This window comes from Hibiscus syriacus, unplaced genomic scaffold (genome assembly GCF_006381635.1).
Source record: "Hibiscus syriacus cultivar Baekdansim isolate YM2019G1 unplaced genomic scaffold, ASM638163v2 tig00002219_pilon, whole genome shotgun sequence".
Lineage (NCBI taxonomy): Eukaryota > Viridiplantae > Streptophyta > Magnoliopsida > Malvales > Malvaceae > Hibiscus > Hibiscus syriacus.
In genome coordinates this window covers 16,537-30,127 of record NW_024061915.1, presented here as the reverse complement: position 1 = coordinate 30,127, position 13,591 = coordinate 16,537, and the positions used below count along the sequence as shown (strand labels likewise).

The 13,591-nt window shown below is 36.9% G+C and overlaps 2 protein-coding genes and 1 pseudogene across 2 annotated transcripts; all 3 read right to left on the bottom strand.

The window, feature by feature from the left end:
* LOC120138302 overlaps nt 1-4,624 on the bottom strand; it is a 28,503-nt pseudogene extending 23,879 nt beyond the window's left edge.
* Nucleotides 4,625-5,596: 972 nt separating this feature from the next.
* LOC120138292 (protein TRM32-like) lies at nt 5,597-13,591 on the bottom strand. Its single transcript, XM_039153808.1, has 6 exons — nt 13,407-13,591; nt 12,879-13,076; nt 12,613-12,698; nt 12,061-12,523; nt 6,360-7,448; nt 5,597-6,225 (listed from the first exon to the last, which is right to left on the bottom strand). The coding sequence occupies exons 2-6, from the start codon at nt 13,036-13,038 to the stop codon at nt 5,597-5,599; spliced, it is 2,427 nt and encodes an 808-aa protein (XP_039009739.1). The 5' UTR covers nt 13,039-13,076; nt 13,407-13,591.
* On the bottom strand, nt 10,992-11,981 carry LOC120138319 (protein TRM32-like). The gene is made up of 2 exons (XM_039153827.1): nt 11,844-11,981; nt 10,992-11,801 (listed from the first exon to the last, which is right to left on the bottom strand). Exons 1-2 carry the CDS (start codon nt 11,964-11,966, stop codon nt 11,010-11,012), a joined length of 915 nt encoding a protein of 304 aa, XP_039009758.1. The 5' UTR covers nt 11,967-11,981; the 3' UTR covers nt 10,992-11,009.

The following is a 13,591-nucleotide window of genomic DNA, read 5'->3' as shown; positions in this document are numbered from 1 at the left end:
GATGCCCCATGTTGTCCGCACCTTATGAAAGGAAAATGTTATATTGGTTAATTACAAGAGCAGGGTACGGTGTTTAAGTGTATATTCTGGGTAAAGTCAAAGTCCTTGTTTTAAACTGCGTCAAAGATCTGTAACTTTGAACCACTTACAGAGTTTCTTAATTCATATGATATTCAAAGAATTGCAAGTTTTCAAATGTGATTCATTGCTTATCATCTTTAAAGTAACATAAATTTATTCAAAAGTCCTTACAAAAACTTAAGAAATAATGAAAAAACAGATTCAAACAGAATGCCTCAAATGATGAAAATGATCTTCCTCACTTGGATGCCCCCAAATTGTTAAAGTTGATCCGATTCTTGTTACGTATTTTCTGTATGATTCTCTTGATTGTGGAGTAATTCTCGATAGTGCGCCCTGGGACTCCGCTATGATTTTCGCAACGAGCGTTCTCATCATACTATCTGGGGTACGGGGCTTCATGGATTTCCCTGGATATGGTGACACCACATGTGTGTGTTAAAAAGTTATTTGTAGAGCTCTTTGTAGGTCATGGGAATAGGGTCGAAATGTTCCCATTTTTGATGAAACATGTGAAGATAATTAATGTGAATGTAAAGAAATGAACAAATGCAAAATGTTTAAATGCATGATGCATGAAATGTCCGAGGCATTGATCCGAAAAATGTGCCTATTATTCTGAATAATCCTTACTGGGGACAAAAATGTTACGTCTGAAGAGACAAAAAACTTTTTGATGGTATAGATCCCGCACAGTCTCTCGAAAGTTGATTCGTCTTCTGCTTTTTCACCGGTTGAATATCCTGTCGAACCATTCCGACTCCTTTGGCTAAACTTGTGCGGGTGATAGTTGCTTGCCCCAAAAAATGTCTCGAATGACTGCATCTCCGGCCTTCACTCTATGCCGAGCTCGTTCCAAACGAAAGTGCCATTGGAGCCCTCCATCCGAAGTTTGTCGACTTATTTTTGGAATTCATCAATAATGGTCTCCAGCTTAGCTAGGGTTTCACCATCTTGTTCTCGTAATTTTCGAAAGGACTCTCCGGGTCAGTAACTATTTCCTCGTCTTGCCCCTGAAACCTTTGCCTCTAAGTATTCTTTGATACCGGTTGGACTTCTGAGCTTTTTATCTCTTTGTATTATAACCCCTTTGTCCATTAATGCAGATTATTTACATTTAACAAACACATTTTTGGTGGATCAACACCTCGTTTTAATGATGCGAATGATAAAAAAAATGCCAAAAAAATGAAAGGAGAAAAAAAAAGTTAGTGAGATAATGATGATAAAAAAATGATAAAAATGAAAAGTCTTACCCCACATGATATCTACCCCACATGCTTATTATTCCTACCCGGACATGATCTCTATCCCGCATGCTAATTTCAAACAAATCATAACCGCATATTTGTCTAATTCGCATGCTTTAAACATAAAGTAAAGCAGGAAACAAAGCAACCTAGGGTTTGAAATGAAGCTTTGGGGTGAGCTCTAATTCCTTGTATTCTCCCGGTTTAGGTTCTAAAAAACGGTACTCGAGTTCTCCTTGCCGGTGCCCCCTTGGGCTTACCAGACCCTTAGTCCTAAACCCATCACGGGCTTGTGTGGACTAAGTTAAACTCGAGGGGACACATTCCCTTATGCCCGCACGGTGAATAAATTCACACGAAGACATAAGGTATATGAATCCCGAAGGCTACTTGCTAGGCATATGCGGTGAATAAATTCACACGAATGCGTCGCTTTCACCCCCACTTAAAAGGGTTCGGAGCTCGGGTATAGAGCCTGAGATGACAATTTTGAAAAAATCTGAAATCATTAAAAAACGTCAGTACAACTATTTATTTGAAAAATAATCAAAGATAAATAATTGGAATCGAATAAATAAATTAAAATTAAAATTTACCATTTTCGCATAAAAAGACAACCGAAAATTAATTTCGGCCTGACTCACTTACCTGTCCCCAGCGGAGTCGCCAAGCTGTCGCGACCGTCTTTCGGTTGGGCCCCAGAATTGGCTTCGACTTGGATTAAACGAATTGGAGTCGCCACCGACCACTTTAAAACTAATTTAGGTGGGTCGGACACCACCTTACCTGATCTGCGTTGTACCAGAAACGTATCGAGTTCGGGAGTCGGTTACGGTCAAGGAAGGATTAGCACCCTTGAACCGCCCTTTCGGTACCAATTAATTCACCGGTTGTCTTTAATTACGAAAATTGAAATTTAAATTAAGATTTAAAATATTCGATTCAAATTACTTACCTTTGATTGATTGATGTTATTACTAAAAATATTCAAAAAAGAAATATCAAAAAAAAATAATGATAATTAATTAATAAGCAAATCAAAGGAAAAAAATATTAGAATAAAAATGTGACAAAAGAAGCAAATGTTAGATTTCAAAAAAAAATGAAAACAATATGTAATAATAATAATAATAATAATAATAATAAACATAATAAAAAGAGAAGGAAATCAATAATAATAATGATAAGAAATAAATTAAAAATAAAATAAAATGAAATGAAATGAAAAAACGGGATAAAAATGTTAACAAGGACTAAAATGAAATAATTTAAAATATTATGACCAACATGAAACATATGCAATTATGATAAAATAAACCACTAGTGACTGAAATATAACTATTGAAAGATGCACGCCTGAAATAGAAAATTAAAACTTCATTCAGTGACTAAACAAAAACATTACAGGGAATGAAGGACCAAATGTGCGGTTTTCCCCCAAATTCTTGAAAACACGGGTGATAGAGGCCAAACGGCGTCGTTTCGTTTGGTAGCAAAACGGCACCGTTTTCTGTTCGAATATTTAAGCCCGAAAAAGGCTTTTTCCTTTGCATTCTCTTCATTTCTTCTTTGCTTCCAGAAAAGAAAAGGGGAGAGAGAGTTCAGACTCTCTCAACTTCCCTTTATCGGGGAAGAGAGCCAAAGCGGAGCTACGGCGGCGCACGGCGGCGCCGGTGGCCGGAACTAACCCAAACGCACCCAAAAGACGCCCTCTCTCACCCTTGACCTGAAAACCAAGTTAGTTTCGCCAAAAAACGTCCCTAGACGTGTAGATCTAGGAAATACCTTTTTGGAAAAAACCCGCGTCGCCGGTGACTTTTTGGCGTTCCCGTTGCTTCGCACGGTGATGATCTCTCTTTTTCTCGCTCTGGTTTTATTTTGGTTTATTTTGATGATTATATGTTGATCTCTCGATGATGGGTATGATGTTTTGTTTACTGTTTTCTGGTTATGGGCTTCGGTTGTATTGGCTCGTTGTTTGCTTGATTGACTATCTGGTTCTGTTGGTTTATTGTGTTGCTCCGTCCTTGGTTCTCGGTCGTTTCGACTGTTCTGGGTGTACTCACAGTGGCTTGATGATGATCTGGTTCGTGGGTTGTGTATTGTGGTTCTTGGTTCTCGATGACTCTCTGTTGTGTGGGTATTTTCTGTTGGCCGTGTTTCCTCCTCTTGGTTTACTGTACTGTTGATGTCCTCTTGGTGATGGTCGGTTTACTGTTCGGCTGTTCCCCCCCTGAGTACCGTGGCTTGGTGGGTATTTATACCCCACCACTGATGCTATCTGTTCTGCCCTCTACGGGATATTTTCGGTGATGACGGGGTCGTTCCCGTACCTTTCGGGCCTATCATTGCTTCACATGGTCGGGAATCCCGGGATGGTGCAGTCCCGGTTTTCCCGGCCGGCCGGTTCTCCTCTTTGACTGGGTAACTCCCCATGCGGCGCCTGTTGCTTGGATGTGTAAACCCTAATTTGTAGGGTTTGGGCTGGTTCAGGCCCCAAACATATTGGACTCGAACAGTGGACTTCTCATAGACCCCATCATGGACCTGGACCACAAAACAGAATAAATGAAATAAAATGAATAAAATAAAATGAAAAGAAAATAAATAATAATAATATATAATAATAATATAGACTATAATATATATATATCTCAAAAAATATATTTTTTAAACTATATATTATATTTAAAAACGTTTTCAAAACTATATACCATATAGTTTTCAAAAATGATTTTAAAAATATTATATAAGTTTTCCAAAATATTTTTAAAACTATATATTATATAAATTTTTCAAAAATGTTTTTTTTAAACTATACATTATATTTTCAAAATGATTTCAAAAATATATGTTATATAATTTTCAAAATATTTTAAAACTTATATATTGTATATAAGTTTTCAAAAACGTTTTAAACAAACTATATTATATATATATTTTCGGAAACCGTTTTTTGAAAACTATATGTTATATTTTTTAAAAACACTTTCAAAAATTATACTATATTATCGTATATATGCCTATAATAAATAAAAATAAAAAACTCAAATTCGGGTGAAAATGAGTGTCTACATGTTCCAAAGAGGATGAACCCTCAATGGATTAAATGCCTTTTCTGTCAAATCTTCACGCAACCTGCTTCCGCTTCCACCCACTTTCCTTCCATTTTGTATTGTCGTTGGTATATTGGCAATGATTCCCATCCATGGATAAACAAACACCTCGTCATCTTTCTTTTGAAGGTTAGACATCTGATCATCAACAAATAACAAATAGGCATCTTTTAAGTTTGCCAACACCTAGTTGAATCATGCAGATATTAGACACGATATTGTCTCTAAATACTTAGCAATCAAAAAACAGTCTGTAGAAATAGAGAATGCTTGTTTAATGATAGGAAACCTTAACGGATTTCAAGAAGTTAGGCAACGGAAGGAGGTGAAAAGCTGCTTCGTTTTTAAATCGAATCGTTTTTAGACGTCTGTAAAGTTTCTCAACAGATGAAAATATTTTCAAAACAGTACATAGTAAGCATCTACAAACGTAAATCCCAGATGACTTCTGAGTGTTAAGAGTTATATGAATCAAACAAGAACAAACCAAATAGAGAAACAAAATAGAAACTCCCCTTGTTTGGTTACGAGAAACAGAGAAAAGGAAGGAAACGGTGTAGACTGTAGACAACAGAGAGCTAGGCCGTATACAAATAGTGAAATCATTAAAACATGATTTTTGTATCTTTTAATATCATATTCTTCTTCATTCACTATCTCGTCAAAGCAAAACATGAAAAACATAAACCTCGAAGTGAAAAGCAACAAAAAAATGGCATTGCCTTGTAAAAGACGAAAAGTACTTACACCGTGAGTAAGAGGAAAGCTTGAAATATAGGGTTTCTGGGAAAAGAAAGCAACTGAAATTGTACATCAAAAGCGAGAGAGCTCTGCTTAGATATTACGTATTCTGCAAATGAGGCGCTCTGCTTTGTCTCTCGACATGAATATCTTGTCGTTCCATATTTTCCTTTACCAACACGGATAGCGATCCCCTGCGCCCATCCTCAAAATAGGTGTTTCGTTTTAATTTCTTTTCACATCTAAAATCTATTTATTTATTCAGAACTCATAATTTATTGCACGTTGCTTAAAAATTTAAATGTACAAAATTTTAGTATAATGTATGTCCAATGTAGTTTATTTTATACTCATAAATTGAAAAATATTAAACGATTAAATATGTTTATCCTCATAAAAACAAAGAAGTTATAAAAGCTCATAAAAAATTAAATCTGCTAGCTCAAGTGCCACGACTTCTGATTCGGCTTGAATGCTCATCCAGGCGTTTCTGTCCAAAACTCTAGCAACAATAGCATCCAATGACCGGTCATGTTCTGGTTGGGAAGCCAGGTTTTTGCTAACTTTGATCCACACTTCTTCAACAACATCGTTTCTCTTGAGCTTCAAGCTAATGCTAGTGTTGAAAGAGAAGTGCTTGGGGAAATATACAGATGATTTTTCACCCATCTCAAGTAACTCTTCATCGACGAGATCGAAAATCAGTCGGTGATCACGGTTACTTCCAAATTCATCAATGGTGGATTCCAGTTCAGGATGCAATAGAGTCTCCAATTCCTTGAACATTGATGGGTCCAATGGTTGGTCCGGTGAGAACCATATTTGGCGCCCCTCATCTCGTGTGAAACCTGAGAGCTCCAAAATGTCTTTGACATAATTGTACCAAGGATCAGCCTCCCTATCTGGTTCAAAGAATAGGAGCCGACTGCTGTTTCCCATGGTTTTATTGTCAACACTTTCCTGGCTTGTTCTGCGCCTTTCTTTCATAAAATACTCTGCTTCACTCTCGGGAAAGTTTGAATGATTCAGTCCTAAACCTGATAAACGTTTAGCCAAAAGAGTTAGCAGCCACTTCAACAATGAATCAGGAACAGATAAAAAAGCTTTGTTAATTGTTCATTGGTTGAATCTTAACTACATTGATGTGCAAGTTCATATTATAGACATTTACCTTCTGACAATGGAAGCTTCGCTGTGTTGGTCATGCCACTTAAATCTGAAGTTGATTGCGTCAGCTCAACTGCATCTTCATTGAATTCACATGGTTTAGCAATTTGTTCACTGCTTTTATCCACTGATAAACCAGTTGAACCACGGCTATTCAATCCTTCTCGTCTGTTTCCCTGCGATTCAGCCTCTATAACGGCTTCTACTTGTTCTAAGTTATCAATATCTTCAGGGAAACTAGTTGGTTTTGGTTCTATATGAGCATCGGTTTCCTTGTCTGCATCATTATCTTGGATACTCCTGATTGGGATCTCCGATGAAAAAGCATGATAAGGCACCTCATATAGAAGGGAGCAAAATGATTCAAGATCAGATAGGGATGAAATCCTCCTGAAAAACTTGGGAGCATTATTCCCTCTTGATGGAACTTCATCTTCATTTCTCAACTTTAAGCTCCTTGAGTGATTCAAATTGGCTTCGTTGCTTGCACTGTGCTGAAACAACCGAGTGTATCTCTCTAGTGACTCATTTATAGACTTTGTTCTTATCATCATTCTGAGTCTACCATTGTCGATATCATGATCTTCGGTATTGTTTGGAGGACAACTACTGGCCATTTTATCAGAGCTTTCCAATGCCTCTCTCTCATTTGTGGACAATGGATCTCTTGAAGAAACAAGAAGGGTGAGCTCATTGGACCTTGTATGGTTAATACTCTTTAGCCTTTCCTTAAGGGTCTGCTTTATTCTCTGCTTAATGTCCTTGAGACGATTCATAACTAAATGATTCCATCTTTGGGAATCAGATGCCTGGGGTGAAGAGCTTGCTTCTTCCTTGACAAAGCCCTGAAAACCATTGGCGCTCCTCGTCAAGGTCTTTGACTTGGATAATTGAGCACCTGCGATGGATTTTTCGCCCCTTCGGAATGACCAAACTTCCTTCTGCTTGTGCTCAAGTGTACTAGACCTAAGATATCCACTGCGAGGTGAATCAAGCATCGGAAATGAGCCTGATTTTGTTAATTTTACTGCCTTTGAAGTTTGCTTTCCAGGAAAATGATGTGAAATACGAACCTCAGGATCCTGAAGAATATCTAGGAATATTATCATGTATGTTGTATTATCATTGCAATGCCACTTATCTCAATAAACAAACACAATCAGTTACATTCTAATGGGCTACCTGAACAAGAAACGTATTACATATGCGACAAAATACTCTAATCTCACTCCAAAAAACACCATAAATGATATGAAAATTTCTCATTTCAATAGTTTTCTACAACCCTGTAAAGCATATTTGCTACATTCTTTCAGATTTTAGCAATGCACCTTGTTTCAGTGATAGAACTAAGACAAAAAAGCTCTTATACGTGTGTTTATGCAACTTTTAGCCTTTCAATACGGAGGTTAACTTTAAGTCCATGGTTACCTAAATAAGAGTTAAAAGAATCCATACCATAAGGATTATTGCAATTCTGATACCAATCAAATGTATATAAGCTGGAAGCGCATTGCGATCTACAACTAATCCACCATTTAGTTTGCCTAATCTAGCGAACAGAAGCAATGAACAATAGAGTTGAGCTTCTTTTTAAATCAAATTTGGCAAACCGAAGAACAGGCTAATTTTATCTAGTCTCTAGAATGTATCGATTTGATGGCTAGACTGACACTTCAAGCAGCAAAATATGGATATAGCTTAATCCACCAAACGAGGAAGACATATGATATATAAGTAATTTGTTAGCAGATAATCATCGAAACACAAAAAATAAATTCAATAAAATTATAATCAACACACTAGAATCGGAGAGCAAAAGAAATAATGTTGGAGCTGAGATTTAACCTTATCAACCAGTCCAGCTGTTGCACCAGAGCTCCGAACTCTATCTTCGATTAACCATCCAGCTGGCAACCAAGTCTCCGGAGGCACCACGTGTCGCTTCTCCTTAGGCTCAGCTGAGGAAGATGAGATGTCCGGGACTTGTTTCGGCGTCTCGGACTGACAGCCATTAGGAGGCTCAAACGATTGGCTTTGGCCGTTGGCGTCGATGAAAACTCCGGGTTTGAGGAGAGGATCGGAAGGTAAATCGGATGTGGAGGGTTGAACCGGGCTTGACATTGAGAAGAGGAAAGAGCCGAAAGGACTTTTCGACGTTTCGGAAAAAAAAACAGGGCAAAATGATACGGCACGAGATGGATTCGATTTAGCGTATCTGTACCTAAATCACCGCTAACTCAATAAAACCGTACCAGATATGGTAAGAAATCGTAAAAAACCGGGAAATTTATTGGCAGATTTTTTTGAAAACTAAATTTAGAAAATTATGAGTTTAGTATCTAAACTATTAATTTTGGTCTAGTTTAGTATATAAACTTTTATTTTTCAAAATTATACCTAAAGTTTAGTTTTTGTTTCATTTTAGTACCCCTTTTCAAAATTTAACCTTAAATTTAGACATAAATTGAAAGTTTTGATACTAAAATAGACCAAAACTTATAGTTTAGGTAAAACACCTTAAGCTTTAATGGTGGTACTAAAATGAAACAAAAACTAAATGTTAGGTATGGTTTTGAAAAAATTGAAAATTTATGTACTAAAACGAATCAAAACTAATAGTTTAGATACTAAATACATTATTTACCCAAAGAATTTTGGTATCAACAAATTACAAATTTAACAATTGAACTCTATTATCATTCTATTTTACTCATCGTATTTTTTTTTAAAAATTCATTTAATACTTAAAGTTTATAGATTGATTTTTGTCACTCCACCGTTTTTTTCTTTAACTTGATGATGAAATAATTTATTTTATTAATTATGAATGGCCATAAATAGTAATTAATGTTTTATTCAATATTTTTTTTAATTTTTCCACTCTTATATTTTATGTTCTTTTTCTTCTAAAATAGAAAAATACATCTTTAATGAGGGTAGATGGTCAGTGAAATCAAGATGAGAAATTGAGCATGCATGAAGGGTAAAATGAAAAAAAAAAATGTAAAAATTATTTATTTAAATTAATTCATAATATCCACTAGGGGTGGGAATAGGCCATGCCAGGCCAGGCTTTAATTGGCCTGGGCCTGACCTACACTAATTTGTATTGGCCTGGGCCTGGCCTGTGGCCTGTCAAAGGCTTTTATTTAGGTCTGGCCTGGGTCTGTTTAAAAGCCTGGCCTGTTTAAAAGCCTGTTTAACAATAAACATTTAATATTTTCAGTTTAACCATTAATTTTAGAGTAAAATCCCTATTAAGTCACTCTAACTTAGTATATTTTACAAAGTAGTCACTCTAAATAGACCGGCCTATTAGACTTATAAGGCTTTTTAATAGGCCTAAGCCTGAACTGTTTAGTTAAATATGCTTTTAAAAAGGCCTGGGCCTGACCTGTTTAGTTAAATAAGCCAGACTTTATACAGGCCAGGCCCAGACCCCTGGAGGCCGGCCTGGCCTATTCCCACCCCTAATGTCCACATAAAATTAACAGGAGAGTGACAAAAAATTTAACATATAAAATTTAATAATTAAAATAAAAAAAATAATATACAATGACAAAAAATATTCTAACATATCAACATTTAACACCGTTAAATTAAATTATTGGATAGAATTAAAAATATAAGGGACATTTTTAAAAAAAATACAAGGGACATATTTAATATTTTAAAAGTACATAACCACTTTGAGAGATTTGATAAAGTACAAAACAAAAGTTTTATGTACAAGTAAGACCAATTAATTTACCATATATCCTACAACTAATAAATATTGTTATTCGTACATAAACAAGAATTTCTTCGAGAACGCACATTTCATCAACGATCAAAATTCATGTACTGTTGAAAAAAGGGAAACGGTAATATTTGGCCTAAATGACTTTCAAAAACAAACAACTTCATCCAAAAGCTCATCAAAAATTAAATCTTCTAGCTCAAGTGCCACCACTTCTGATTCGGCTTGAAGGCTCATCCAGGCGTTTCTGCCCAAATCTCCGGCTACAATATCATCCAATGACAGGTCATGTTCTGGTTGCGAGGCCAGGTTTTTGCTAACTTTGTTCCCACTTCTTCAACAATATTGTTTCGCTTGAGCTTCAAGCTAATTCCAGTGTTGAAGAGAAGGGCTTGGGGAAATACACCGATGATTTCTCACCGATCTCAAGTAACTCCTCGTCAACGAGATTGAAAACCAGTCGGTGATCACAGTTGCTTCCAACTTCATCAATGGTGGATTCCAGTTCAGGGTGCAATAGATTCTCCAATTCCTTGAACATTGATGGGTCCAATGGTTGGTCCGGTGAGAACCATATTTGGCGTCCATCATCTCGTGTGAAACCTGAGAGCTCCAAAATGTCTTTGACATAATTGTACCAAGGATCAGCCTCCCTATCTGGTTCAAAGAATAGGAACCGACTGCTGTTTCCCATGGTTTTATTATCAACACTTTCCTGGCTTGTTCTGCGCCTTTCTTTCGTAAAATAGTCTGCTTCCCTCTCGGGAAAGTTTGAATGATTCAGTCCTAAACCTGATACAAGTTTAGCCAAAAGAATTAGCAGCCAAGTTTATTAATAATCATTGGTTGAATCTTAACTACATCGATGTGCAAGTTCATATTATAGACATTTACCTTCTGACAATGGAAGCTTCACTGTGTGGTTATGTCACATAAATCTGAAGTTGTTTGCGTCAGCTCAATTGCATCTTCATTAAACTCACATGGTTTAGCAATTCGTTCACCGCCGGTTGAATCACAGCTATTCGATCCTTCTCGTCTGTTTTCCTGCAATTCAGACTCTATAACAGCTTCTACTAGTTCAAGTTTATCGATATCTTCACGGAAACTAGTTGGTTTTGGTTCTATATGAGGGTCGGTTTCCTTGTCTGCATCATTATCTTGGATACTCCTGATTGGGATCTCCGAAGAAAGAGCGTCATAAGACACTTCATATAGAAGGGAGCAAAATGATTCAAGATCAGACAGGGATGAAATCCTCCTAAAAAACTTGGGAGCATTATTCCCTCTTGATGAAACTCTATCTTCATTGCTCAACTTTAAGCTCCTTGAATGATTCAAATTGGCTTCTTTGCTTGCACTATGCTGAAACAAACGAGTGTATCTATCTAGTGACTCATTTATAGACTTTGTTCTTATCATCATTCTGAGTCTACCATTGTCGATATCATGATCATCGGCATTGTTCGGAGGACAACTACTGGCCATCTTTTCCGAGCTTTCCACTGCCTCGCTCTCATTTGTGAACAATGGATCTCTTGAAGAAACCTGGAGGGTGAGCTCATTGACACTTGTATGTTTAATACTCTTTCTCCTTTCCTTGAGGGCCTGCTTTATTCTTTGCTTAATATCCTTGAGACGATTCATAACTAAATGGTTCCACCTTTGGGAATCAGATGCCTGGGATGAAGAGCTTGCTTCTTCCTTTACGACGCTTCGATAACGATAGTCGGTCCCGGTCAAGGCCTTTGACTTGGATAATTGAGCACCTGCGACTGATTTTTTGCCCATTTGGAAGGACCAACCTTCCTTCTGCTTGTGCTCAAGTGTGCTAGACCTAAAATATCCACTGCGGGGTGAATCGGGCATCGGAAATGAGCCTGATTTTGTTAATTTTACCGCCTTGGATGTTTGCTTTCCAGGAAATGATGTGAAATACCGACCTCAGGATCCTGAAGAATATCTAGGAATAAATCTTTGTTTACCTTAAATATCTCCAAAACATCCACAGCCTCAACCTGATTGTATGAAACTTGTTTATTGAGCTTTATAGACTCTGGCTTCAGATTTCGAGTTCCCCTATTATTATTAGCATGCTTTCCAGAATTCCCTTCATGTTCGAAGTGTTGGTCTGCATTCTTGCTTTCATGGATATCAGGCCTTTTACTCTTTGTCGAGGTCGTATAGGAGGTGTCGCCTTGCTTGCGGACAAGGATAATTGGATTCATCCAACCTAGACCGAAACCTGAATGTTCCAGGTGATGGGTTGAATCAGTTTGCTGCAACTGTGATTTTGCAGAATGCCCCAGAATCCAATCTTTATTTTCGTTCTCTTCCTTAGCCTTCTCTTTACTAGTTAACCCTTTTGTGGGCGCGTTGCCAGACCTTTTGTTGGTTGGTCCTGCTTTCCTTGTTTGCTGCTGAACCTGTTAAATTAGGCCAATCATTTTGTATTTAGTTCATCCCCATGTCCAATATCTGTAAGTGAAAATCAACTAATATTGTGTTAGCTTACTTGGATTTGTTCAGCCTCGGCATCTAATAACCTTTGGGATTCCACAGGTTCACGTTCCATGGATAAAGTTTGCGGATTTGCACACCCTGCGATTTCGAAAGAAGAAAAAAAGATAGAATCATACAAAGCTAGCATTTTTTGTTGTCTAATTGTACAAACTAACACGAAACTCTCGAACAAGCATCGAAATGCTTGTTAATTGCAGTTCGTAATAAGAAATTTTCTGAATTTGATGAAAGGGATGAGGCAAGGTGAGGTTTTATTACATCTCGAACGTCTTCCTCTGTTGAACTTTCTGTTTGGGAGAATCTTTTTGACATTATACCAATGACGGTGGTCAAGAACATTAAATATGCCCCCCATGCAACCTGGATGATAATTCTCCAATTCAACATCATCAGACCGTTGATGAACTACCCTTCCCATGTTGAACACACGACAGCCTCAATTGATTCCTGTTAAATCTGATAAATCAGACAAGAAAGAAAAAACAATTATCCTCGAGTGTTTAATCTGCCTGAATTAATCAGCAGAGAGGACTCGTGTTTGACAAGTTTGTGAAAAAAATGGATATTTTTAACATAAATTTTTAGAACAGAAGATGAACAAGAAAGGATGAAACTCATTAAAGGAATTTCAAGGTCAAGGTGATGTAAACATCAGAAAAGATTATACAGCAATGAAAAAACAGCTACCTTCGATAAATTCTGAAACATTAAATAAAATTAATCAAGCATCACAACAACAGATAAGAGAAAGAGAAGAAAAGAAACATCAGAACCTTAAAAGCTTACCTGAAATAACAGAGAACTCAAGATTTTCTTCAAGCATAAGAGAGCTCAAAGCACTAAAGCAAAGCTAGAAAACGGAAGACAGAAACCCCAAATCTATACAGAAAAAGGTTTTCTACATAAAGAAATAAGAAGGCAGAAAACAGGGTTTCTTTAATCTGGCCAAGAAAGAAGACGAAGAAGGTCGT